Source organism: Pholcus phalangioides, unplaced genomic scaffold, assembly GCF_987345545.1.
Source record: "Pholcus phalangioides strain wild (caught in Gottingen) unplaced genomic scaffold, Ppha-v1.0 ptg000017l_1, whole genome shotgun sequence".
NCBI lineage: Eukaryota > Metazoa > Arthropoda > Arachnida > Araneae > Pholcidae > Pholcus > Pholcus phalangioides.
The window spans coordinates 57,431,001-57,456,954 of NW_028301610.1; the positions used below are offsets into that span (position 1 = coordinate 57,431,001).

The 25,954-nt window shown below is 37.9% G+C and overlaps 1 protein-coding gene across 1 annotated transcript in view; it reads right to left on the minus strand.

Moving 5' to 3' along the window:
* LOC149074161 (RNA-binding protein Musashi homolog Rbp6-like) overlaps positions 1-25,954 on the minus strand; it is a 409,321-nt gene that overhangs the window by 349,315 nt on the left and 34,052 nt on the right. Inside the window, exons 3-4 of the mRNA XM_089246590.1 lie at positions 7,824-7,905; positions 276-360 (exon numbers count right to left, since the gene is read on the minus strand). Of these exons, the coding sequence (XP_089102716.1) occupies positions 276-360; positions 7,824-7,905 (167 nt within the window). The remainder of the gene's footprint in view (positions 1-275; positions 361-7,823; positions 7,906-25,954) is intronic.

Here is a 25,954-nt window from a genome sequence, read left to right on the forward strand (position 1 = left end):
CGATGATTGTGAACTGCCGTGTATATATAGCGGACTTTTACTCAATTCAAAGAAATTGTTCAACAGAGATAGGCCGTTCCAAATATACGTTTAATAACAAATATAAACGAATTTTATTTTTTACCTCGTAGATGAATACATGAATATTTATATGTAAAAAGAGGTAAGAAATTACCGGAAGATATGGTATCTGCGGCTGAAAACTTTTTAAAATTGTTACTTGTTTTTCCCCGCACAATAAGAATATTTGAAATAGAATGGTTTATTTTTTTTACCTTTTTACCGTCGAGTTCGTGAGGTCCATTCGTCAAAACTTTGTCCACACTGTCTGGGTCGGCAAACGTAACAAATCCAAAGCCCCTGCAACGATAACATCTTATATGTTACACGCATTCACTTAAACGACTAAAATACACTCTTTTTAGTTGTTTTACGAGTAAATGACTATATCGTTTCTTAAAAATTATATTCGGAGACTATTAATGTGTGGATGAGCCTAATATTTTTTTTTTAGAATTTTTTTAGTTCACTCGTCAACCACTAAGCCCCAACACGAGGAAATCAGAAACAAACGAACTTCATTAACATTTACACTTGATTAGGATAATCACAAAACGAACGAACTACATGGAATTTTTTAGACACCACATTTTTATTATTATAATATTTTTTTGGTGATTCATAGTAGTCTTGTCAGCAATTGTATAAAATAAAAAGCAGGATGCAATTGTTGGGTGTCTGGGCGATTAAAAAGTTGTTCACTGGAACTATTTTTTTTAAGAATATGAACCAATTCCTACCATTAAGAACGACAAGCAAGATAATCATTTTGATGAGGAAATTATCCGAATCTACATCTAATCTCATCAATGCATAACCAATCGACATTTTCAGAAATGGTCTGACTCCTTGTGTTCATACCTGCATCTTCATTCTCTCTCTTTCATATAGTGTATCTCCTTAAACTGTTATCTATATCACATAGTTTCCCAAACTTTTTGTTCCATCGCCCCATTCTTTAGAAATATTTTTCTCTCATCGCCCCCCAACTCAAGCGTACTTATAGGATGCTATGTTATACCCGTAGCTTCTATCACCCCCCCCCCCTCTTTCCCCGGACAATTCCATCGCTCACTTTGGAAAATACTGATCTATATGTTGGACTTTATGCAACACGGTGTGTTGCACAAAAAACCCTTTCAGTCTTTATTCACATCACAACTATTATATCGGTTATACACATTTTTTTTCTATTTTATGACTCTATCTCGTGATCTTACATACAGCTGTGGCTAATTTAGCGCCATCGCCATTGCTAACGTAAGTAAACAAACTCTTCCTGTCGCTACACACATTCACACTGTTTTCTCATAATTACATATAAAAACGTAACACCTTTTCATTAAATTCACAATTTAGTCAAAACTTCTACGCTAATACAGACTTATTAACCACCTCCGCACCTGGATTGCAGTTTCACAGTTCTGTCACATTTAGTTCTCAAAGTTCCATATATTTCTTCGTATTGCCCTTTTTGTCGACATTAAGATCATCGTCTTGAGACACTAGATATCTTCACTCTTTTCCAACTACCTGGTCTCCCACCACTGAAATTGAACTTGTTGTTGTGTGGAGCACGCTCAAAAATGCTGAATGATGTTTCCAGCAATATCGTCTCACGCTTCTCCGCGAAATTTGGGTACAGATGGAAAAATCTTTAACAAATTTGACCTACTCGTGAAACAGATATGTATAGTTGATTGTCCCTTCTGTTTAGAAGAAGCAGCAAGTACTGGTCTAACGTTAATGGGGGAGTTGGTCTTGAATATCCCAACCTCTCTCAAAACACTGCATCATAAGTGTTGAACGTTTCTTCTCTGAAGTTTCGAAGAAGCCGATATAAGCCTATTTCCAGCACTGTCTCTAATTTTCTCTTTCATCTCAGATCCATTGAACGCCCGCTCCGTATCTCCCTTCACTGTTAAGCTTCACAGTTTGTAACAGTGCTTATTTAGATCTGCAATAATTAGAGTTACGTGTCTTGATATTCTGATTTATCTTTAATCTGTTTTCTTTGTGTTTCGACGCATCAAAAAAGATTGCAATGATTCTTGCCACAACGAAAACATCTCATACATGATCTACAGTTTCTTGATCGATGCTCAAATTTCAAACACGAAAAAAACATCTACTTTTCGTCACGATGTCCATTCCTTCTTTGAAGTGTGGATTTTGACCTCGGAAACAGTTCTTGTTCTCGCGTCTCTTTCCACAAAATACACATTTCACTTTGATAGATTTTTTACAACTAACACCAGCTCATCCATGGTTGGTAAAAAAAGTTCAGATTCTCTAAACTTCTCTTTTTTGACAGGAACATCATGTTGTTTGAAACCCGATTTTGCAAGTGCTATGCGTTCTTCACTTTGAACTACAGTTCTCAAAAATGTTAATAGACGCGTCAATTTATCGGCATGTGTACTTTCTCTTATATCGATTGAAGGATTTCGAAGCCGAATTCATAATAACTCCTCAGGTATGTACGACTCAATCAATGGAAAAGCATGGTGAAGTATTTGTCGCTAGTCATGCTAATCGACTCCAAGCACCTCAGATGAGATTCCAATTTGTCATGTAGTTGAGTGATGCTCATTCTTACCTTTTCATACGGCATTTTTCACTGCTAGAGATAAAAGTTCACGGTACATAATATTCAGTGAGAAGCTCTTCTTGGCCGAATATCACTGTTCGCATCGATCACAGTTTCGCACATAGATCACATAGTTTTTTGCGGTAAGTGAATAACTGCCCACAATCTCTTTAGCCCTTCTACCCGGAATCATGCATTGTATCAAGTACTGAAATTCTCCTTCTTCCAGGTGCTCGTGTTAATCAAAATGGATGGCCAATATATTAAAAAGACTGAAACCGAAAAGAAAACTGGTCAGGCTTGTCAGATTCCTCCAAGACAACCCAGACAAAGCTAAGATGGTCGGACCAGACCTAGACGAAAAGGGGGCCCAGCACTATCGCTGTGGAGCCAAGACGTTCAGCCAGGCTGGTAGGAAAACATCAACGATACGCCGAAGAATCAACTCGTCTGACTCGAACTGATTACACACGTCTTCTGACTAAGCTGGACCCAAGCAAGATCTGAGCTGAAGGCCCCCGGCGAACGCTCATTTGTACAGTTTGGCTTCTCCACTCTATCTTATTGCTTTTTTCTCTCTCTTTTCTTTTTTTCTGTCTTTTGCTTTATCTTCCACCCATAGTTCATTTACCCGCTGGAATCCCCCGGAATTTGAATTGTATGTATCTTGTTTTCCAACCGGAACTCACTCACTGACCTGCCGGAATCTTTGCAATTTGAGTTTTAATATATATTTATAATTTAATTGATTTTTTTTTCTCTTTTCTTTTTTCTTTTGTAAAATTTGTATGTTGTGTTTTTTAAACTTTCTTTCTTTATGAATGTATTTTATGTACATGGAAAATAAAGTTTTTCCCGACACCGTCCAGTCCCTTAACTGGGACATTGAGTAAAATGGACGAATGTCGACAGAGCCTGGGTGGTGTAGGGTTTAAAAGAAAAAAGGTGCTCGTTTTCGTGGATCTTACTGAACTGACTCCAAAATGCAAGCCCGAAATTTCACTCCAATATCTATATCCACTTATATTGCATAGAGGATGCGAACCACATTGTTTTTAGAACAGCAATGAGAAGTTTTTATTTGCGTATTTTCTACATTACGAAGGAAGCCAGCTTGCATTTGAGTCAGATTCAGCCAAGAGCTAAGAGCCCCAGTCAACGACATGTTAAATTCCCGCGCAAGTCGAGACTTCAATATATCCGGTAAATAGTATCGCGTCTCTTTTTCTCTTCATGCGTTCTCATCCAACGCATTAGACATGGCATCTGCAAGATGAAAAACTCAGCTTTAGTCAATGTGGCTTTCGATAAACTGAATAATTGTTGGAATAATATCATTTTCTCCCTTTTACTGTGTGTATTCATGTTTTTCCCCCCATACGCAACTTTTCGCTCTTTTGAAGACTATTTTTTCCCCTCCACTTGATCGCTGCTGTATGATAGTTATTCACTTTGCTTTTATTAAATGTCGTTCGTCTGACTAGACGTGTGTTTCGTTTCTCTCGTTCATGATTTGAAACTCATTGACTGTGATATGAACATGTCCTGTGATACGTGCATGCAAGGGAAACTTTCGAGACTACCATTTCCAAGAAATCCACGAGTGAGTCGAGCGCACCGCTAAATCTAATTCATACCGATGTGTGCGGTCCGATGTAAACGATCACACCAAGTGGAAAGCGGTATGTTGTCACATTCATCGACGACTATTCGAGGTACACTTAATTACATTTGTTGGCACAAAAGTCGGACGTATCCGATGTTCTAAAACAGTACCTGAATCTTGTTGAAAATAAATTCGGTCGAAAAGTAAAGGTGATCCGATCCAATCGAGGAGGTGAATACCTGAACCGAAATTTGAGGAAATTCTTAACTGATAAAGGCGTGCAAACTCAATCAACTGCGGCTTATTCTCTACAGCAGAATGGGGTAGCAGAAAGGAAGAACAGGACTTTGATCGAGATGGCACGTTGTATGCTGATCGATGCAGGCTTACCGAAGAACTTCTGGGGTGAAGCTGTGATGACTGCTAACTACATTATGAATCGTGTTCTAACTCGAGTAAAGGACAAAACTCCTTACGAACTGTGGACGAACAGGAAGCCTACCATCAAGAACCTACAAGTTTTTGGTTCCAAATGTTTCGTTCATGTACCAACAGAGAGGCGTCAAAAACCCGACAACACAGGAGTACAAATGATTTTCCTTGGGTACGATGAGGAGTCGAAAGCATATCGCTGCTACAACCAATCATCAAAGAAGGTCGTAATTAGTCGAGATGTCAGGTTCTGTATGGAACATCGATCAAACGACAGCTTCGACGAGAGTGAAGATGATGTTCGTGAAACCGAACTTTCTGGCTCCGTAAAAATGAAAACTCAGGAGGAAAAATCCGGAGACCTTACAGAGGAAGATCCTAGAGGTGACGGGTCCCGAATTCTTGTTTCACAAAGGTCAACTAAAGGTATCCTGCCCAAGAGATTCGAAGTGATGAGAGCAGGTGACAACCATCGCATGGGAATTTCTCCGAGAAATTGATGGATGAAGACAGCGATGATGAGGAACGTCCAACCTGCAGTCGTATTCCTGACAGAAGCTACTTCAACGACGGCTTTATTGTGCATCAAGCCAGATTGTACCATGGTGAAGATCCCGAAACATAGACTCTAAAGTCAACCAGCCGACGGATTCACAAAAGCACTTGATGATGCGAAATTAAGAAATGTTATGTTTATTTACGGGCTCAAATGAAGTGAGGGTGGTGGAATAATATCATTTTCCCCCTTTTACTGTGTGTATTCATGTTTTCCCCCACATACGCAACTTTTCCCTCTTTTGGGGACTTTATTTTTTCCCCTCCATTTGACCGCTGCTATATGATAGATATTCACTTCGCTAGCTTGCATCAAATGTCGTTCGTCTGACTAGACGTGTTTTTCGTTTCTCTCTCTCTCTCTCTCGTCACCATCTCTTTCCCTTCCACAATCTGCCCGCCCACAATATTATGTTTCTATTTTGTGATTGCATGAAATTTGAGGTATAAACATACTTTTAAGCATGCATGATATTTCACGATGAGTATCGAAAAGAATAAACTGTGTTGATTGTTGTGAAAAATTCTGTGTTGATTGTTGCGAAAAATTCTGTGTTGATTGTTGCGAAAAATTCTGTGTTGATTGTTGTGAAAAATTCTGTGTTGATTGTTGTGAAAAATTCTGTGTTGATTCTAAAATCGATAAGAAAAATTCAGTTTAACACTATCGCAGAAAGAAATTCGTCTGCGATAGTGTCACTATCGTAAAATGATAATAAGAGAAAATCAAACTTATTGTACGGCTTCTAGTCAAAAACGTGTCAATTAATAAAATAGGTGCCTTTCTCTCTGGTTACATCGCGAAAGAAACCCACCTCATATTATTTGAATGAAAATTTTTCAAGATATCAATCTCGAAATTCTTGATTTTCACCAATTTTTATGTGATAAAATGACCAAGTCTTAAACGAATACAGAGGTTCTTGTAAAAAGTGACAAGAATCAAGACATTCGGTTAATAATACACTGCGAATTTTATTCCAAATTTTACGGCGTGAATTTCTTCCGGTAAAATAGAAAAAATCATAAATTTTGTTGGAGAGAATGTTTAGTTATATATATATATATATTTTACTAAATAATCTAATTTTTATATATTTCCAAATTATCGTTTTTTTAGGGGTTACAACTATTAGCTCAATGTTTTCCAAAAACTACTGATCATTTTTTCATAGTTTAGTTTAACACTGAAATGAACCATAGAATTTTAATTCCTTTTGCACAATAGGGATGTAACATTTAAATGGGAAAATCGAACTTGTACGAAAATACACTTTACGTTTCTCACTCTTCTACCTTTTTTCTTATATTAAGCAAGCACGCTTGTTGTTTGAACGACGGAAACACTGACACCAGCCATCAAAGAAACCAATTAAATAATTAGAGCGCTCGAGACAGAGAGACCCAGTCAATAATGTTTCCCCGGGTGATGATTAAATCCGAGGTAATACGAACTCGGCTCATTTGCATAATAATCTCCGACAATGATTACGCTTTGATCACTGGAGCTTTCGCACGAGAAGCCGCGTCAACCGAATATGCATATATTTATTTATAACCGTCCCACACACTGGTTATGATAAGTACGAAATTTCGGCAACGTAGTTGGACACGATAAGAATCAAATTTTGATAATGTTTAATAAATATCTGAAGTGGGAAAAAAAAACAGATGGATCTATATATCCTACCCAACCACGAAAAAGCTTTTGAAAATAACTTTACAACACGTTCTAGAAGACTTAAGATCGAAAGGCTTTGTAAGCTCATGGCTCACTTACCACATTTTTTTGCTTTTTATTTTAAAATCTGCGCAGAAATTCTTTCAGTGAAAAATAGAAAGTTAACGAAACAGTAAAGTATATTTCACCTTGAAGATTTTTCCCTCTAATTGCTTCACGAGCAGAAAAAAGTAACTGAATATGTAAATTTGTTAAACAATAATATAATAGAAAAACTAGATAATGTTTTATTATTGTTATTATACTAAATGATGAGACAAAAACATCCGACATATTCAGTTAATGCAAAATAATAGCATACGATGAACAACAACAGCTTGCAATTTGAATAAAAAAATTGCGGAATGTTTTTGGTGAAACTCTTCTTTATTAAAACGATTTTTTTCTAAATGCATTTTTGGAGAGAAAAAAATTGATTAATTTTTTTTCTTATTTCATAAAAATTGTTAAAAAATAATTGAATTCTGTTATTTTATTTTTTTAAAGAAAAATGGCCCATTCTTCCTTTTCTTGTTCTTGAATAAATGTATTTTTTCTTCGTTTTACTTTTTAATTGTCTAGATTCTATTATTACATTATTATTTGGATATTTAAAAATTTTTCTTTAAAAATTGAGTTTCAAAAATAAGAAAAGATTCGTTTATTTTTACGTTAAGTTAATTTTCTACGTAATTACTCATAGTATTGGAAAATTTAAGTGGTTTTTTTTTTCAATCCATATCTATAAAAATGGTCGTTAGAGACGAGTTCACTAGGAATTATTGATTTAATCGAGATTTTTCACAGTAGTTCTCTGTAGTGAAGAGTTTTTGTCGAAGTTTTTTTTAAATTGAACTTACCTCGAGCGTCGAGTTGTTGGGTCTTTCATAACCATCACTTCTGTAATGTCACCGTATTTGCTGAAATAATCCCGAAGTCCCTCTGAAATGAAAATACGTATATTAGTTTTGCACATGAAAAAATCGATGTACAATACCAAATTAAAGCAATATCTATTTCAATCTTATAAATCTAATTATTGCAAAATTTCAGTTCCAAACGCAGAGTCAATCATGAGCGTATAGATATAGTTGCAGGCTCTTAATGCGCTTCCGTAGCATGAACTATAGTCCCGATAAGTAATCAAATACAATACAAATCAAAGCATAGTTCTAAGGCGAATGTGTAAAGGCAAACTGCCTAACGAGATGGCTGAAATGAAATGAAAAAATGCCTGTATCATTTAGGCACATCTTCAAAATGAGTGTGCGTAACGGTGAGTGATAAATTCGGGGATTATGCATAATCACTGGCGATTCTGATAAATTTTGTTCGTATATTGCGAATTCATTACATTTACCGATGATTATTATCCCCAACTCGTATTGGTAAATATAAACAATCGTAAATGAATTATTTAAACTTGGTCAGACATTATGCATAAACTAGTCTAGGATGATGAATTCGATCAGTAATTTTGTTAATAGAACGAAACGATGAACCTCTCCGCTAATTGTACGAAGTACAGATGACTGAATACCAAGCGAAGATAATTGGAAAGAAAAATCATATTCCTCTGTGGGGATTCGAACCACCAACCTCGCACTTTCCGGGGTGTGTTCTACCATTACACTACAGAGAACAGACATTTTCTTTCCTAAGAACACTGTGTTCCTTTGAGCTGAACCGGGTTCGATTCCCCAGAGGAATGTGACTTTTCTTTCCAATTATCTTCGTTTGGTATTTAGTCATCTGTACTCCGTACAATTGGAGGTTCATCGTTTTGTTCTATGTTGCCATCTGGAGGCTAATTTCGTGACGAGCTGCTGCTGAGTTAGGAGGCTGTCTATTGCGCAGTTCCGTTCAGCACAGAGGAACACAGTGTTCTTGGGAAAAAATAATGTCTGTCCTCTGTACTTTATTGTTAGAACACACTCCCGGAAAGTGCGAGGTTGGTGGTTCGATTTCCCACAGAGGAATGCGACTTTTCTTTCCAACTATCTTCGCTTGGTATTCAGTCTTCTGTACTTAGTAATGTTTGCACATGTTGATTTGCAAGAAGAAAGCCAACATTACAAGTCTAATAATAATTTTCAAGTTTCATCTCTTCCTCACATTTATTTTCATTTGAATTTAATTTTTATGAGAAAATACACATATTTCACGTATCAAGTAAGCGCAAAATGAATAAGGGGTTTAAAGAAAAAATGTGGCGGTCAAGACCGGCCGTATCCGTGAATGTAGGTGGCGCGCCCGAGATCCGTTCTCGTGGCAGTAGTGTTCGAACTAGAAAGTGGTTGTCATGGCGTCCACGCCGTGCTGTTGTATTGTAGGCGCGTAGGCGCTGTTATCTCTACGATGTAATTTGTGTTTTGCTTAAATAAATTACGTTCCAAACAGCGTGTGGCTACAATTTGGTGCCCAACGTGAAAGATGCAATTTTTTTCAACCCGAGGGGAATTGTCAGCGTTCAGCCTGAACGTACCTACCAATTGGCAAGTGAAACTTCCGTCGCAGATGTTCGTTTTCGACCTGAAAGGAATCCATTGCATCAGTTGTTTCGAAATTCGCGAAAGTGCTCGTAGAGTGTGAAAATTTTCGTTTTTTTATGTCACTCCGCGCGTCTCAAAAGTGTCGATTTTTTTATATTGTTATTGAAACGTTGGTTTATATATATTGTAATATGGCTTACTTAGCAAAAGGAAAGAAGCAAGACCTCATCGTTCTAGCTCAAGCATTGAGAATAGCCGTGTCAACCGACATGATAGTCGTTCAGTTAAAATCTGCCATAATTAACCACGACGATTATGATGAGGACTTTATGAAAGAATTCCTGCTAACTGTCATCGATGAGAGAATTTCGGATTCTAAGCGCCAAGATCACGCTAAGGGAACAAGCCACGCTTCAAGCGGAAAAGGAATATCTGAAAGTTGGAGATGCAGTTCGAACTTGAGAAGTTTAAACTTCAAAACGAAGTGGATCATAACGGTGCCAGCTCTGTGTCAACGTCCCCGGAACTTAAATTTGAACTTCAAAAATTGCTCCCGAGTTTCGACGTTCAAAAGGACGACATATAATTGTTCCTATCTTTCGCTAAAAGAAAACTCAAATTGACGAAGTTCCCTGAAGAATTTTGGGTATCCCATCTCATCACGGTTTTGCCAAGTACTGTAGCATCGCTCATCGCACGAGAACCTGAAGACAAAGCATCTGATTATAAACATGCGAAAGTGGTCCTCCCGAAACGTTTCCGCTTATCCGCGGAAAAATTCCGCCAACTGTTTGCTACTCACAAGAAATCGAAAGACAGTACTTGGCGTGACTACTATTTCGAACTCAGGTCATTCTTCGAGAACTGGTTAACTGAATAGAACATTACAACTTTCCATGGCTTGAAGGACTTGATCATCACAGATCAGATGAACAACAAAAGTCCCTCCTGAATGAAAACAGCATCTAATGGATGAGTGGACAGAATCTCACCTGCTGTTCTTGCCCATAAACTGGATGCCTATGACAATATCAGAAGTGTTTTCAACCGAAACAATTTTCCGAATAAACCCGAGCAATTTCGTAAAACTGTAAAACCCCAAAAATTCGCACCTTCTGATGACAAATCGTCTATCGTTTGCTATACATGTTGTATGCCAGGGTTCATCAAGGCAAAATGCCCAAATTTCTCTCCATCGACTGTGACAGTTGTGAAATCTCCAAACAACGCTATTTTGTACAGCTTTCAACTCACAGACGCTCAGGCATCGTTACCGCTGATAGATGGAAATTCAAATATGTGAAGGTCGTGGTCTGATATGCATCGACACAGGTGCGACGCCCTCGGTTACGGGAGAACTGTTATACAAGCTTTTCCTAAGTAAAATTTTCCAATGAGCAGGTCTATCAACAGTGTCTATGAAGTGGAAGCACCAGTACGCATTGGAAACAGAACTGTCGAAACCACCTTCTTAGTGTTGCCAGAAGCAAAGGATAATCAATCACTGCTGGGATTGGACTTCCTGACGGCAGCGGGCATCACTGTGGATCTGAAAAGGAAATGTTGGTTTTTCAGTGACACTTCTCATCGCCAATTCTTTCTCACAGGTTCCAACGGCTGAGTGTGCTGTACCGAAACTAGTGGACCTCGTGCATTCATACCAATTGCGTGCTGATGAGGAAAGAGATCTGCCTCCCGAACAAAAGCGTCAACTTGGCACCCTGCTAAGCGAACATCAGGATTTCTTCAAACCAGGGGGGGGGGGAGAGTCTACTCCAGTCGTTCAACATCACATCAATACCGGTTATAGTTCACCAACAGCTGTGTCTCCGTACCGAATGTCTCCAGCGAAAACCACGAAGTGTCGCAAGTCTATCCCGGCGTGACTCGTGGACATCCGAAATCAGAGAGCAAGGGGACGCAAAGAGGCCATGATGGAAAAGACGGCAATGCCCGGAAAAGATTATGCAAAGAAACACGGGTTCAATCCTAAACCTCAGTTGAACGTGGACTTACTCCCGAACAGGTTTGCACCAAATCTCACGAAGGACAGGAATTCTGAAGGGGTCGTGTGCAGCTCGCTGATGAACGTCTTCGACCAGATCATCGATGAAGAGAGACGTGCCGATGCTACAAGAAGGAAAAGTGACAAGCGGTCTTCAAAAGAGCTCGTCCAGAACTTGGAGTGCGACGAGCGTCACACGCTCTTGCCAACGATGGTCATCTTTGTTGACTACATGAAGACGCACAAATTGAAGGGAGTGTAGGAAACGCTGACGAGAGGTGCTTCACCAAGACGACCAGGAGTCCTTCGAGTGGAATGAGGACGAGAAAGTGTTCTTCGAATACAACGTCTGCAACAAGATGGTCTCAGATAAGCAGCATCTGGTGAGATATAAGCTTGAACGCTCGACACCGGTCAGTGGACAAAAACAAAGGGTCACAGCAAATCCTCCGCTCGGCGCCAGAAACTCATTCAGATATCACGTCTGCCCGTTCGTTTTCATCCAGAAGAGTCAGTTTCAGAGACACGTTGACGAGCAACACTCAAAGAGCCATTCCATATATATATCCACAAAGTCATCAACTTCAAGCAGCGGCAAGGTTGTGGCCGCTAGTTGCTCGCAGGCTGCCTACGCTTGCGGAATCTGCCAGTCCACATTCAGTCGGAAATTGCAGACGATAGAGCACGTCATGACTCACATGAACGACACGTACGCCGAGGAAATGACAGCGTCATCGCCAGAATCGCGGCAGCGGATTCACGTCCGGGTGATCGTCTGTCAGTACTGTGAGATGATCTTCGAAAACGAATCCGTCTTCCAGAAGCAAGTTGAGTTCCACAAGACAAAAGAAAAAGACGAAAACTGTAGACGCTCATCGCCAGGGCTCCAGAGGTCTGAGATGTCCCAGAGATCCCCATGTAGACACGCTATGGCCAAGCCACCCCAACCTCAAGTACCACTTGGAGGTTATCATACGTCAGCACTTCAACCTTGCAAAAACATTGCAGGAACACCGATGATGGCTATGCGTCGGTGAGGACGTTCTCCGAAAAAGATTGATCTACCCATAAATCGTCGTTGTCGTAAAGAATGAACTACATATATATATTTTTTGAATATGTGTGAATTTTTTTTCCTCTCATTTTTTTGCCCTCCATTATTGAAATGGGGGGGGGGGGTTATGCATATTCGCCGGTAAAAGCGATAAATGTAGTGAAATTTATCAAATTTACCGAGATGATTGACGATTATGCATAATTACCGATTTATCACATTTACTGTAGCATACAGCACGTTTTTAATTAATCGGGCACTGCTCGGAGTCACCTGTAGCTCGATCTAACCACCGCAATAACACCTAACTAGGTAGGGGAACTAATGACAACATAGGAGAATGTCCTATGTTGAAAATAGGACTTCCATTAGAAATTCCATTAGAAAAATGTAGTTCCAAATATCGCCGATAGGGGAAAACATGGCACTGTTGTAGAACAACCGGGAATTAGTAGACAACTGAATTTAAAAAAGTCTTGTGCAGAGCTCTACTCTACAATCGATACAAGATCAGCCGTGTGCAGTAACTACAACACAACGATTGCCATTTGCTCTGGCGTTTCTTGCTAGGATGGAGATCGACGAGGCTGGTCCATTTTCATCTTAATGGGACTGTCATCGGTGTACCGTTCTTTTTTTGAGAACATTGCTCCAACAGGACCAGTCACCTTTATCGTTTATTAGTGTAGGTATCGAGATACGCTGACTATTGTCGTCCCACAACTACAACAACAATAATGTCTAGATGAGATTATTTTTATGCAAGATGAAGCATCAGCGCACATTGGTCGATCGGTACAGCAGCTGCTCGACATCACTTAATAAACGAAAAGGTCATTAGTCACAAGTTTCTGGTTGCGTGGTCACTTCGTTCCTCGAATCAAAGTCCACACGACTTCTGGATGTGGGGGGATATCTCATCTTCAAGGTCTATTTTAATGGTGCAACTAACTTGACAACATTAAATTAAAATATATCACGGACTGTGATGGACATTCCTTGCGACATTTTTCGTTCATCCATAGAGAATATTATATAGAAGATGCAAAGTGTGGTACACGAAACCGCAATCACATTAAAAGTGGTTGATGTTCCTGCCAAGAAAGTGAATGTGATGAATAAAGCGTGATGCTTCACTGTAATTTCGTCTTTGTGATTCATCTGTCTGTTCTTTGTAATTTATTTTTGCAATGCACAACACCACATTCCACCCTAACAGCGACAATTTGGAAGTATGATTTTATTCACGGAGTTTTTCATATGTCGTTAATAGCTGTTACCCGTGGCTTCGCTCGCATTGATTTGGTAACCTGAAAAGTTGGGGTTTTTCAGGTTACCAAATCAGGAATCATCTTACTCGCGGCGATGATTTCCCCCATATAACATTTGAACCCTCGTGGACATTTAACCACCTTGGGGGATGAATTTTCAGAAATCCCGTCTTAGTGAGTGCATATGTACATTAAAAATATAATACTGACTTAATTTCATATTTATGGCTTCAGCGATTTCGGCTCAAAAATGATTGCTCTATATAACGTATGAACCCCTTAGGGGTCGAATTTCGAAAAACCCATTGAATTTTGGAAAAATCCCTTCTCAGTGAGTTTCTGCATTACAATATAAAAATACTAACTAAATTTCATATTTATAGCTTCAGCAGTTTCGGCTCGGCATGATTTCTCCTTCAAACACCCTTATGACCACTATTAGGGGTCGAATTTAGAAAAACCCCTTCTTAGTCAGTGTTTACGTCACGAAAAAACTATTCTGACCGAATTTCATGACTATAGAGTCAGCGGTTTTGGCTAGGCATGATTTCTCTTTTATTTTTGAACCCCCTTATGACCACCTCAGAGGTCGAATTTTGAAATACCACTTCTTTGTCAGTATTTACGTAATAGCCTCTGCGGTGGTTGAGTGGTCATAATGACGGACTCGCATCGCGAGGATCCGGGTTCGAACCCCACCGTCACCGCAGTGGTGGTCGGCTGAAGTTGGTTTCCTGTGGTTCCCAACTTCGAGGCGCAAATGCGAGCCGATCTCCCCATTAAAAAGTCTCGCCACAGAGAGCAACTGGCCTACAACGATAAATTATTCAATCATTACAATTCACTCATAGTTAGAAAAACTGGTGGAAGATGGCAGCACTACACATAACAAGCATTACACAGAAACAAACTTCACATCAGGTTTCACTACACGTACACGCACATTTCCGCATGTACCAATTCGTTAGAGGTTCGCAAAGGAATATGGACGAGGTGCATGGGTCTGGGTTTAGTATTAGTAGTATTCACGTCATGAAGCAAAAGTTCTGACCAAAAATTTCATGAATATCAAACTGTTTATATATTTATCTATCAATATTTCACTACAGCGGTTTCGGTTCGGCATGATTTCTCTATATAACCTTTGAACCCCTTTAGGGGTTGAATTTCGGAAAACCCCCTGGTGACAGTGTCAATTTCTTTGTTTTTGTTGTAGGAGCTGTTGCGAGATTTTTCAACAGGGAGATCCATTCACATCTGCACCTTTTAAATTGGGAAAACGATAGAAAACCAACTTCAACCAAGCAACACTGCGAATCCTTCACGATGCCCATATGACTACACAGCGGTTACCATCGGTTCAGAGAGAAAGAGAACATATTCTCCCCAAAGTCCTAGAAAAGAATCGTAACTTTTTACTCTGATCACCTAACTTTAGGCAGTTCCAGAATTAAAGAAGGGGGCAAAGAGGGGCAATTACCAACTTGAGGGAGTGGAAATTATAGGAAGGAAAAAAATTTTAACTTCAAAACATAATGCGGAAAAACACTGTCGCTTTTGTCAGCTTTGCAGTTTCATAGTGACGGGGAGCGGTGCAAAATCAAGTCTGCCCCTCCTGATATAAATCCCTATGTTTAGGCATGATGAAAATGCATCGGACGCAAAGATTTCAAATGTGCGAATGAACAAAATATTTCGCACGTACGTGCTTAGTGTGCCATTCAGTTTCCCTTCAGAAACATAGCAAAGCGGTTCTCCGAGAACAAAGAAGTTGCTATTGAGATTGCAAATTTTTTTCCTCCCAGTATAATAATAATTCTTTCTAAGTGTATAACTATATCACTGAACAAAATGCATACAGATTGCAATTTTCGCTGATAAATGACCAAAAAATGATCTATTGCATCAAAATTCCTAAAATATGATCTCTTACCTCAAATTCCTAAAATATGATCTCTTACCTCAAATTCCTAAAATATGATCTCTTACCTCAAATTTCGTAAAATATGACCGACCGCTCAAAAATGCTTACAATATGACCAATGGCTCGAAAATGCCTAAAATATGACTTTTCATAAAAAATATGGCACGTCATAAAAATTCGAGCCCTACTTATTGCTATTATCATTATTATGATATAGCGATTCTCCGTGTTTTCAATTTGGAGATCGCACAGATTTGGAAATATGCAACAAGATACCCGTCCCAAATGGAGCAACATGTCACATAACGCACTCAAAGTCATGCAAAAAGAAATTAAAAATTTGCGAAATCTGACTCAAATAAGGTTGTTCATGGATTTTCTCTCGCACTGCCACTGACATGAAATGAATTCTGATGAACTAAGTACTTAAAGAGCGCAAAGCAAGCAAGCGCAAGTATGTTCCCTACGCAAATCAGATTTTACATGGGAAAAAACATAATTTGGTTAATTTGAAAAGATTTAACAAATGTATTTATTGTTTGAGACAAGAATACATATCGGCCAGAGGGATTCGTTAAGCAAAGAGAACACAAAGCAATCAAGCAAATTGTCATTGGCAGCACCGTTTGGAATGTGTTGCTATGACAACTATGGTGAAAATTTTGCAACGAAAAGAAAAAAAGGAGCAATGATTTATTTATATATATATAGTGGCACGTGACATTGTGTCGTGACATTTCTCTTTATGTTGTTTAATATGCGGATTCAATGGCGCTCGTCAATGCATCAAGCAAAATCTACGCAATGCTGTTTCGTAAAGATATAAGGTATCCTGTAAGGCAATAAAGGTATCCTCTCTCTCTGTGTGTGAAAAATTCCGAAATATAGGTATATGAAACAGAAGATTCTGCATCGAATACATCGTGATCAATGTCCGAACACTGGAACTGAATTGCTATAAAGATGAATAAAATGTAATATACTATTGCTTAATGATAAAACGTACATTAAATATGTATCATGTCCCGTTTCAAATTTGTCGGTGTTTTGAATATTGTGACATGCTAAAAAAGGAAAAAAGAAAGACCGACACTTATAAAAATCACTTAAGTGGGAAACATTTTAGCTATAAAGTCAATAAAAGCGGTGTTCTTGGCTGATTCCCATAAAGAATAATGTTAATGAATCTCACTTTTAACATCAACGAAATGCAGACTTGGAGAGATATTCAAGGAAACACGAAGTTGGACACTTATAACCTCAAAGATCTTAGGTACTGTTATGGATAAATACTGTACCATGAAGTGGTTATTTTAATCTGATAAAAATAATACAGAAATAAAAGAAGCTTTGCCAGATTTTTGTCTTTGTATACAGATAAGCAAAACACACCTTCGAAATTTGAATTGATGATAAAATGAAAAATAGAAATTTGTTTTTACCCTGACATTAAAAACATGCACTGAGGTGAATTACAGATGTCTCTTCAAACAGAAGAAAAAGCCAGAAAAGTTAATGAATTCGATACCTAGAGAGATACTTTTAGCTTAATATGGATGTTAAAAAAACCTGTCAATATAATGATTTGCATCTTCCAGGAACTGCCGCTGTGGTGGTCGAGTGGTCATAAAGACGGACTCGCATCGCGAGGATCCAGGTTCGAACCCCACCGTCACCATAGTGGTGGTCGGCTGAAGTTGGTTTCCTGTGGTTCCCAACTTCGAGGCGCAAATGCGAGCCGATCTCCCCATTAAAAAGTCTCGCCACAGAGAGCAACAGTCCTACAAACAGTACAAATATCCAGTCACTACACATCACTCACTTCACTTCTGAGATATAGATGGCAGCACTGAAAAATCACACACAACACTGGATACGCACTCAGACTGTTAGGTACACACACTTACACTCCCGGCACAACTCACTAGGTAGTAAATTGCCTATGGCAATAGACCTGAGTTGTGCTCGGTCTGAAAAAAAAAAAAAAATCTTCCAGGAACTATGCCGACGTTCCTATCTACCATAGATGTGAATAAATCAAAAATTTCATATAGGAACTAATGAAATCAATTCCTCCAACGAAAAACACTTAAGGGGCTCGGTAGCCCAGGTAGATAAGATATTCGCCCAAATTACCAAAGTATGTTCAGAGGTGTCGCGAGTTCGATACCCGGTTTGTCCTTGTCAGAAACGTTTCTGACACAGGGGTACACAACAGAAACGGCGACATGGCCACAGAAAAAATTGCTACCGCAGGGAGTCCCACATCGAGAGATTAGCGCACCAACCTCTCGGTGAGTATAAAAAAACAAGGCTGCCGTTCAGAATCGGCAATAAATTGTAGTTCCCGGTCTTATTAGCCCTCGTGTGCAGAAAATGCCCGCGGTGCGACAAAAATGATCAAATGAAAAACACTTAGGGAAAAAAGGTGAGGGTTGCAAAACGCTCTCGTTTTCATCTGTGTTTGGAAATGAATATGCTAATTTGATTAGCAAAATCTATCTTTAGTTTATGATGGGCAAGAATTATTAAACTCTGCAATGTAAGTCCTGCTTTTGAAGAGAAACTTCTTTAGTCACGGTAGCGTGAATAGGTCTTATGGAAAATTTAGTGTCACGACTATTTGTATTCTTCCATCACTTCATCTACAACATAAGTCTTTGATAAGGAAATCCCTATAAATACGATATAGTAGAGACCTCATCTCTCGCTCGTCATCACCACGTCAATAACAGTGGATTCAAATGATGGTATAGACAGAAGCGGATACAGGATCTTCGAACGGGAGGGGAAGGGGGGAATTTCGGACCTCCACTCTTCCATCTATGCTAGTAATACAATTTTTTGAGGGAACGGGGGCGCGGTTGACCCCACCGCCCTGCCCCTGTATTCGCCTATGGGTGTAAAAAATATTGGGGTTAAGCTTCTTTAGCCGGGGTGCCATGAATCGGTACCACGGAAAAGGCGGTGTCACAAAAAGTAAAACGCCTCCATCACTCCATCCAAAAGTCTGTGAGAGCAAACTTTGTCAGTGATATTCCTACGAAATCAGAATGTACATAGATAATGAGTAATGTTGGTCTCGCAGTACAAAGAATATCATAAGTGCTCAATGGAAATAACGGACATGAGGGGAAAGAAAAATGTGTGTGAGATAAATATTTATGAATATAGAGTATTTACGGAATGTTACGACAATAGTTACTTAAAGTTTTTGATTTCTGAAACTGAGAACATGAGACAATCGAGTTTAGAACTTATATTATCTGAATGATTCTTCCGTGTGTACGATACGGGTGGTATAAGTGAATATGTATACGTTCATACAAGGATGACGTGACTCTCCGCTACCATACGAAGGTTTTTAACAACTGGCTGTTGCGAAGTTAAATTTTGGAAAGAGAGGAAATTCAACTGCCTTTGCGGGGAATCGAACCCACGTCCTTTTACTTTCCGGGTGAACGCCCTAGATCTTTCCTAGGGCGTTCACCCGGAAAGTTCACCCTCTTTCCAAAATTCATCTTCGCAACAGCCAGTTGTTAAAAACCTTCGTATGTATACGTTTATTGATACAGTACGGGAATTTCTAAAATTCAGTTTAATTAGATTCCTATATTTATAAAGAAACATTCCCAAGATATAAAGGAACGAAATGTAACTAAAATTTAAAAAAAATTCTTCCTTTGAAAAACTATCGGAAGGACTACTTTTGAACTATTGTATTTGTGATATACTATAGTATATAGAATACTATATCGGGCATATATATATACACTATCTGATCATGAGTATCGGAGCACCACTGAAAGTTAGTGTAAAGTGTATTTGCATCATTATACAAATTCGAAACCCGAAATCACTATCTCGATCCAAAAACTAAATTTTAATTGCTGTGCCAAATCAGTTCGAGAGAACTTTAAGCTCTTTACACTCTCGTTCAAGCGATATCTGGAACTTCAGAGTCAAAAATCTTTATAGATCTTATTTCAGCTATTAGAAATCAATTGTGTATACGAATCAATCGTCAGATAATATACGAACCCATGGAAATATTAAAAAAAATTATATATTTTTATTAAGTTATTAATCGTATATTTAATCAAATCCCATCCCCATCCGTATTCCCTACCTAACTTCCAAATTTCCTCTTCAAGTATCTGTGCGAGATTCTCATCCTTTTATTTTTATAAAATTAAAATAAAAAATGTGATACACTCGTTTTTAGCTTATAACGTTAGTATTATACGTTCCAATCATGGCGGCACAAGCACGAAATAGCGAAATTTCCAAAATTTCCCACTGTGATTCTAAAAGTTCATAGTCTTACTGAAGATTTCAGTATTAAAACAGTCCCGTTCTATAATCAACGTTAATAATATTTATTATTTTTTGTATAATAAGAGGTCAACTCGCAACACCAACAGCTCTCCAGTGAGATTTCGCACCAAAAAAAAAAAAAAAAAAAACCACGAAAAATGTTTTTGTTACTTTTTTTTTCTTTTGCTTCGAGCGAAAAATCCAATCAGTAAATAAGCGAATGCAATTTTTCTAGTCTAGTGTAATGAGACAGTAGAGAGGCCCAAAAAAGTTGGATCCACTCCAAATTGTCAGAGTGAGCTCTTTCAGCCATTTTTTTTTTACTTTTCTATCTATCTCAGTATGTGTGTATGTATTCACTCTTTGCCGACCTGAGAGAGAAACGTTTCTTTTTTTATAAATCATCATGATTATTATTATTTCTTTAGTATTCGCCGAGGTTGTGAATGTTGTCGTATGTGGCACAAAAACCGCCAGTGAGCAATTACCGTCTTATCGCCCCCGAAAAATAATATTTTTTTTCACTAGTAGTCAAAAGACGAATTGGAAGCAAGAACGAGCTAACTAATGAAAAATGATCGTGAAATGAAAATTTGCTCTCACAAAACAAAACAAAAGCATGTGCTACGACATCATCCGTCTTCCATATTTTTAGATTTAGTCTCAAGGTATAAGCCAGAATCAAACAATATATATATCTCGCCACAATTGAATTAGAACCTTGCAAAGTTAAAAAAAAAGTGAAACACTTTTTTTCCTCACTGAGCGAAGATTCTATTCTCGTCTGTTCAATGACGTTGATGATTTTAACTCAATTTTGCAAGTGATCCTACGTTATTCTCGTACTCGTATACTAAGTGATATTGGCGATGGAACTTCAACTCTATCTGCAAAAGTAAAGCCCCAAATGAATGATTTCGAAGACAGGAGAGTTCGAACTCGTTGAAAAATAAACGTTTTATTTGAAATAGTGAGTTGCCCATGGCAGAACTTGTTTGTGCACCAATATCGGCTCCGATAGTTCGACAGTTTGGGTTCGAACCCCTGCCCCTCGAAGTACTTATTTTTTGCGAATTTTTCAATATACGTAGCGGTGCTTAATATCATTCGATACTAATCGCAATCGAATGTGTTTCAAGCTGTATAAGTGCTTATGAATTTTCGAGCAAAAGATTCCACATAGATTTTGTAATTGGAAAGAAATTATACAGGGTGAATATAGGAAAGTCCCTTTTTCCTGGAATAACTCACGAACCGTTCATCCTGGAAGAATATTTCCAATTCGAAAAAAATATCCAAATAACGTTGTAATAACAATAATAACTGTTGACCTCAGATACGTCATTCATATTGCAAGGGGTTTCATAGTTATTAAAATAAAAAAAATTAACTTTTTATTTGGTTACCTTGTCCTAAAAAACCGAATTAGAAAGTCATTGCCTTGTCTATTCTGAGCCGTACAACAAATTTCATGTTTTTAAGTGCAATACTCGCTGAGATATTTGAATTCGAAAATCCCTGAAAATGAGTGAAATAACATATGAAGCGTAAAATGAGCTTATCCGTTAGTTCATTTTTACTTTTTCGAATTCAATTATCTCAGCAAATATTGCACCTAAAACATGGAATTTTTTGTTGCCCTCAAGAGAGACAAGACAACAACTTTCTAATTTGGTTTTTTAGGACGGGGTGACCAAATAAAAAGTTATCATTTTGATATCTATACAACCCTTGATTTATGAATGACATTTCTGGGGTTAACACGTTATTTGAATACTTTTTCTAATTGTTGATTTTTCCAGGATCAACGGTTCGCGAGTTATAAAAGGACTTTCCTCTGCACTCTGAATACGTATAGACATTTTTTCTTTTATCTCAAACTAAACACCAAAAAATTCAAGACTAAATGTGAAAGAATCGAGATTTTATGCTTAGAAAGTTATCCAATAATATCGTTTATATTGCATGCAAATTTCTCTTGCTATAGACCATAGTTTCCCAAACGTTTTTGTATTCCATTGCCCCTTCTTCAGAAACTTTTTTCTCTCATCGCCCACTACCTCAAACAAGCCTATAGAATCCTATGTTATAACCGTAGCTTCTATCGCCATCCTGGACCATTCCATCGCCCACCAGAGGGCGATATTGCCCACTTTGGAAAACACTGCTATAGAAGATATTTTTATTTATCGGTCATTCTCACGGAATCGGACAAAAAATGAAAAAGGAAAAACTTATCAAAGATAAATGTCAACCAAAATATCGAAACAAAAGTTCTTATAGGTACACTTCTTTGCCTGATGATAAATAAAATATAGTCAGCAGCGAAGTTTTCCAAACTGAATGGTGAAAAAATTTATTTAAGTTCCACCATGTTAAGAATTAGGCAATTTCCTATGAGTCATTTCGGCATTTATTTGTGTTTCCTGTTCCTGTTTTTTGTCAATTTTATGGGGACAACAGATTTCCAATTTGTCCCTGTTTCTCTAGAACACGATTTGCATTCCCCAAGAAAAGTATTTAGATGAAAAATTACTGCAGCTTGTGAAGTTAGGTTTTAAGAAATTTGAATTTTTTAAACCCCCCCCCCCCCATGACCAAGCCTTCTTTCTTGTTACCTATTTAGATATTTTTACATGTTTGCAAAACTGATCAAAAACTAAGCATGTTGAAAAGACATGCTTTTCAGAAATAATAGAAGTCTATCAACTGAACATTAGGTAAATATATTGCAAATAATTTTCAATTATATATATTTCTCAAAAAAAGAAGCTAATGAATGTATGAAAGCCAGAACTCTGAAACCGGATTAATCCCGTTGCCGAATTCTCTTCCAGGCCAGCAAAGTAGCCAGAAGAAGCACATTTAATAAAGACACTCGCCTCTTTTTTCCTGAAAAAAATCTAATTTATGAATTAATTTTTGATTTAAATTGATTTAAATGGAAGTTCATGTGATGGCTACATTCTTTTCAACCTTTTCAACACAAAACTTGATTGGTTTAAGTCCTACAAAACCACTTGCCATCTATGTTTTACAAACGGAAAAAACAAACAGGGGAAAATTTCCACTCGGGTCAAATTTTATTAATAAAAAATGTTTAAAATTAAAAAAATATGAAAAATAAATAAGTATACCGATTCTAAAAATATATATAATTCAAAACAGTATATATTTTTGTTATTAACAGTTTTATTACGGTTATAAAACTGGACTGTTATATTTACTTATACAAATGCAAATCATTCCACAACAGACAAAACGTCCAACGAGTTGGCTGAAAAAGATGTTGAATACATATCTAAACTATATACAGCAACCCAATAAGAGCAATAGAAAATCAACAATTATCATAAAACATAAATATTCTGCGGATAAAAAATTATTGTTGTCTCATCTAAGTATGGATAGCTTCTCGATTCATTCCAATGTGTTTATCGTACTTTTTTTTAAATGTGTCAAACATGATACAATTCACGACACCCGGAGTTATGCTATTCCATTTATTCACAACCCTATTAGAGGAAGAACTCCCTGCGACACCCCAACATAGAATTGTCCCCTACTAAACGATACTACTTCACCAAACGCCAACTCTGGCCATATCGCTATATTGCAATTTACTGCCATTAGTGAGATGGGTTGGAAGTGAAGGCGCTGTCTATCGGTGGTCGACTCGAGTTCGTTAGGGAAAATATCTTATCTATATCCTCCCTTGGGTTCGAACCCAGGACCCTGACAACAACCTTCACGATGGTAGACCATAGAGCATCTTACCACCATGCCACTCGGACACTACTAAACGATACTGGTGTCCCTTTGTCGAACCAGTTGACTGACAATGTATTAATAATTCATGGTTCATTTATACATCCCTTTGAAAATTTTAAACACATCAATCATGTTCCTCTCCCCCCCCCCCACAACATCTGCGCTCTTCCAATGAAAAGAAAAAAAAATGAAGTCTCTCTTCATAACTGAAGACCCGTGTGACACGCGTAGTTCTTCTTTGCACCCCTTCAACCAAGTCTATGTCCCTCTGTAGATATGGTCCCCAAAACCTTACAGCAAAGCGATACAAAAAAGCGATAGAAAGACTTTAAGAGAACGCGAAGAAACTTTTTTAAGGATGAAACCGAAAACCACTGAACAATGTTCAGAAAACCAAAGTCGCTCGTCTATGAGAATTCTGAAATCGATGACCATAGTTGAATCCGGGATAGCGACATCATTCAACACGTAAGGGAAACGTGGGTTGTTCGAACCAAAATGAGAGACCATGCACTTGTCAACGCTAAACCTCCTGCTCCATTCATTTGTCCATGCTCCAATCCTATTAAAGTTGGTCTGGAGCAATTCCCTATCGCTTTGATTCCCAACTACCCCCCTTAGTTTCACGTTACCTGCGCATTTGCTAACAATCCCATCGATACCCTGATCGAGTTAAAAGTATGGGGCCAAAGATACTTCTTTGAGGAACTCCACTTGTGACGCCTATCTAATCAGAGAATTCCCTGTTCACCATAACCCGTTGTTTTAGCAAGTTGCCCCCAATCCCAATCTCATGTAAAAGCGCTTGAAGAGTTTACCATGGTGGACCCGATCGAATGCCTTCTGGAAATCTAGGTAAACAAGTCTTAGTCACGTGATCATAGAAGCAAAAGAGGTTAGTTTACACATGGCTTCCTCTTTCTGAACCCATGCTCATTTTCCGACAATACGTCATTCTCGTCTATCCGCTTTACCAATTGACTTTTGATAATTTCCAAAATTTTCGAGAGAGAGCTCGACAAACTCACTGGACGGTAATTCGACATAACTTCTCTACTACCCTTTTCAAATATCGGAACCATGTTAGCAAGCTTCCAAAACGTTGGGTCGATACCCTCAGCAACACTACTTCTGTAAATCTGTGCGACTGGCCCCAACAATTCATTAGTACATTCTCTGAGGACCCTGGGATAGATATCATCTGGTCCTGGTGCTTTGCTTCACATACGTTTTGTAGAAGATTTAGGACCTCCACGTCTTCCACTTGAATTCCGTTGAAGATTTTATAACCCCACGCACCACCCGTACATTGAATATCGTTTTCTCTATTTAAAAACCGACGCGAAAAAGTCATCCAATATTGACGTACCTGAAAAATGAGTCTGGGTCAGAGCCAACTTGATCTGCCAACCTAGATTCAACTTCAACGCTCTTTTTTCAACGCTCTTCTTTTATCAGTAAACAGTGATAGGTAACCTCGTCCATTTTATATTCCCTGAATGCTCTTTTCTTTTCAAGATAAAGATTACGCCCGCTACCCGGGAACCATAGTGAGAGCGCGATGTACAAACACGATTTTAACGAACAAAGGGTATGATGTCGTGTGAAACAGATATTCTTCCCATCGACTTACCTGATGACAATTCGAAACTAAAAAATAATTCCAAAACTATTGAAAATTCAGAAATGAAGGAAAATTATTCCGTAATTGAAAAAATAATTGTAGATTTACATAAATTAATGAAAATTGAAGCATAAAAAATTAATAGAAATTCAGGATTTATGAAAAAAAGTAATGACAATCCCATATTTATGAAAATTAATGAACATTCCAGATTTATGAAAACTAATGAAAATTACATTAAAATTTGGAATTTGCGGAAATTTAAAATTTAGGATGAATCCCGCAATCCACGCAATTAATAGAAATCAAAACCAATAAAAAATTCCGAAATTAATGGAAAATAATCCCATAATGAATGAAAATTTAGAACTGATGTGAAAAGTCAAAACAAATCAAAGGATTGATGACAATTTGAAATTAATGAATAATTTCAAAACTACTGAAAATTCATATTTATTGAAGAATAACTAGATTAAACACCAAAATTAGAGAATTTAATAATTACAATTCAGATTTAATGAAAAATAATTCCT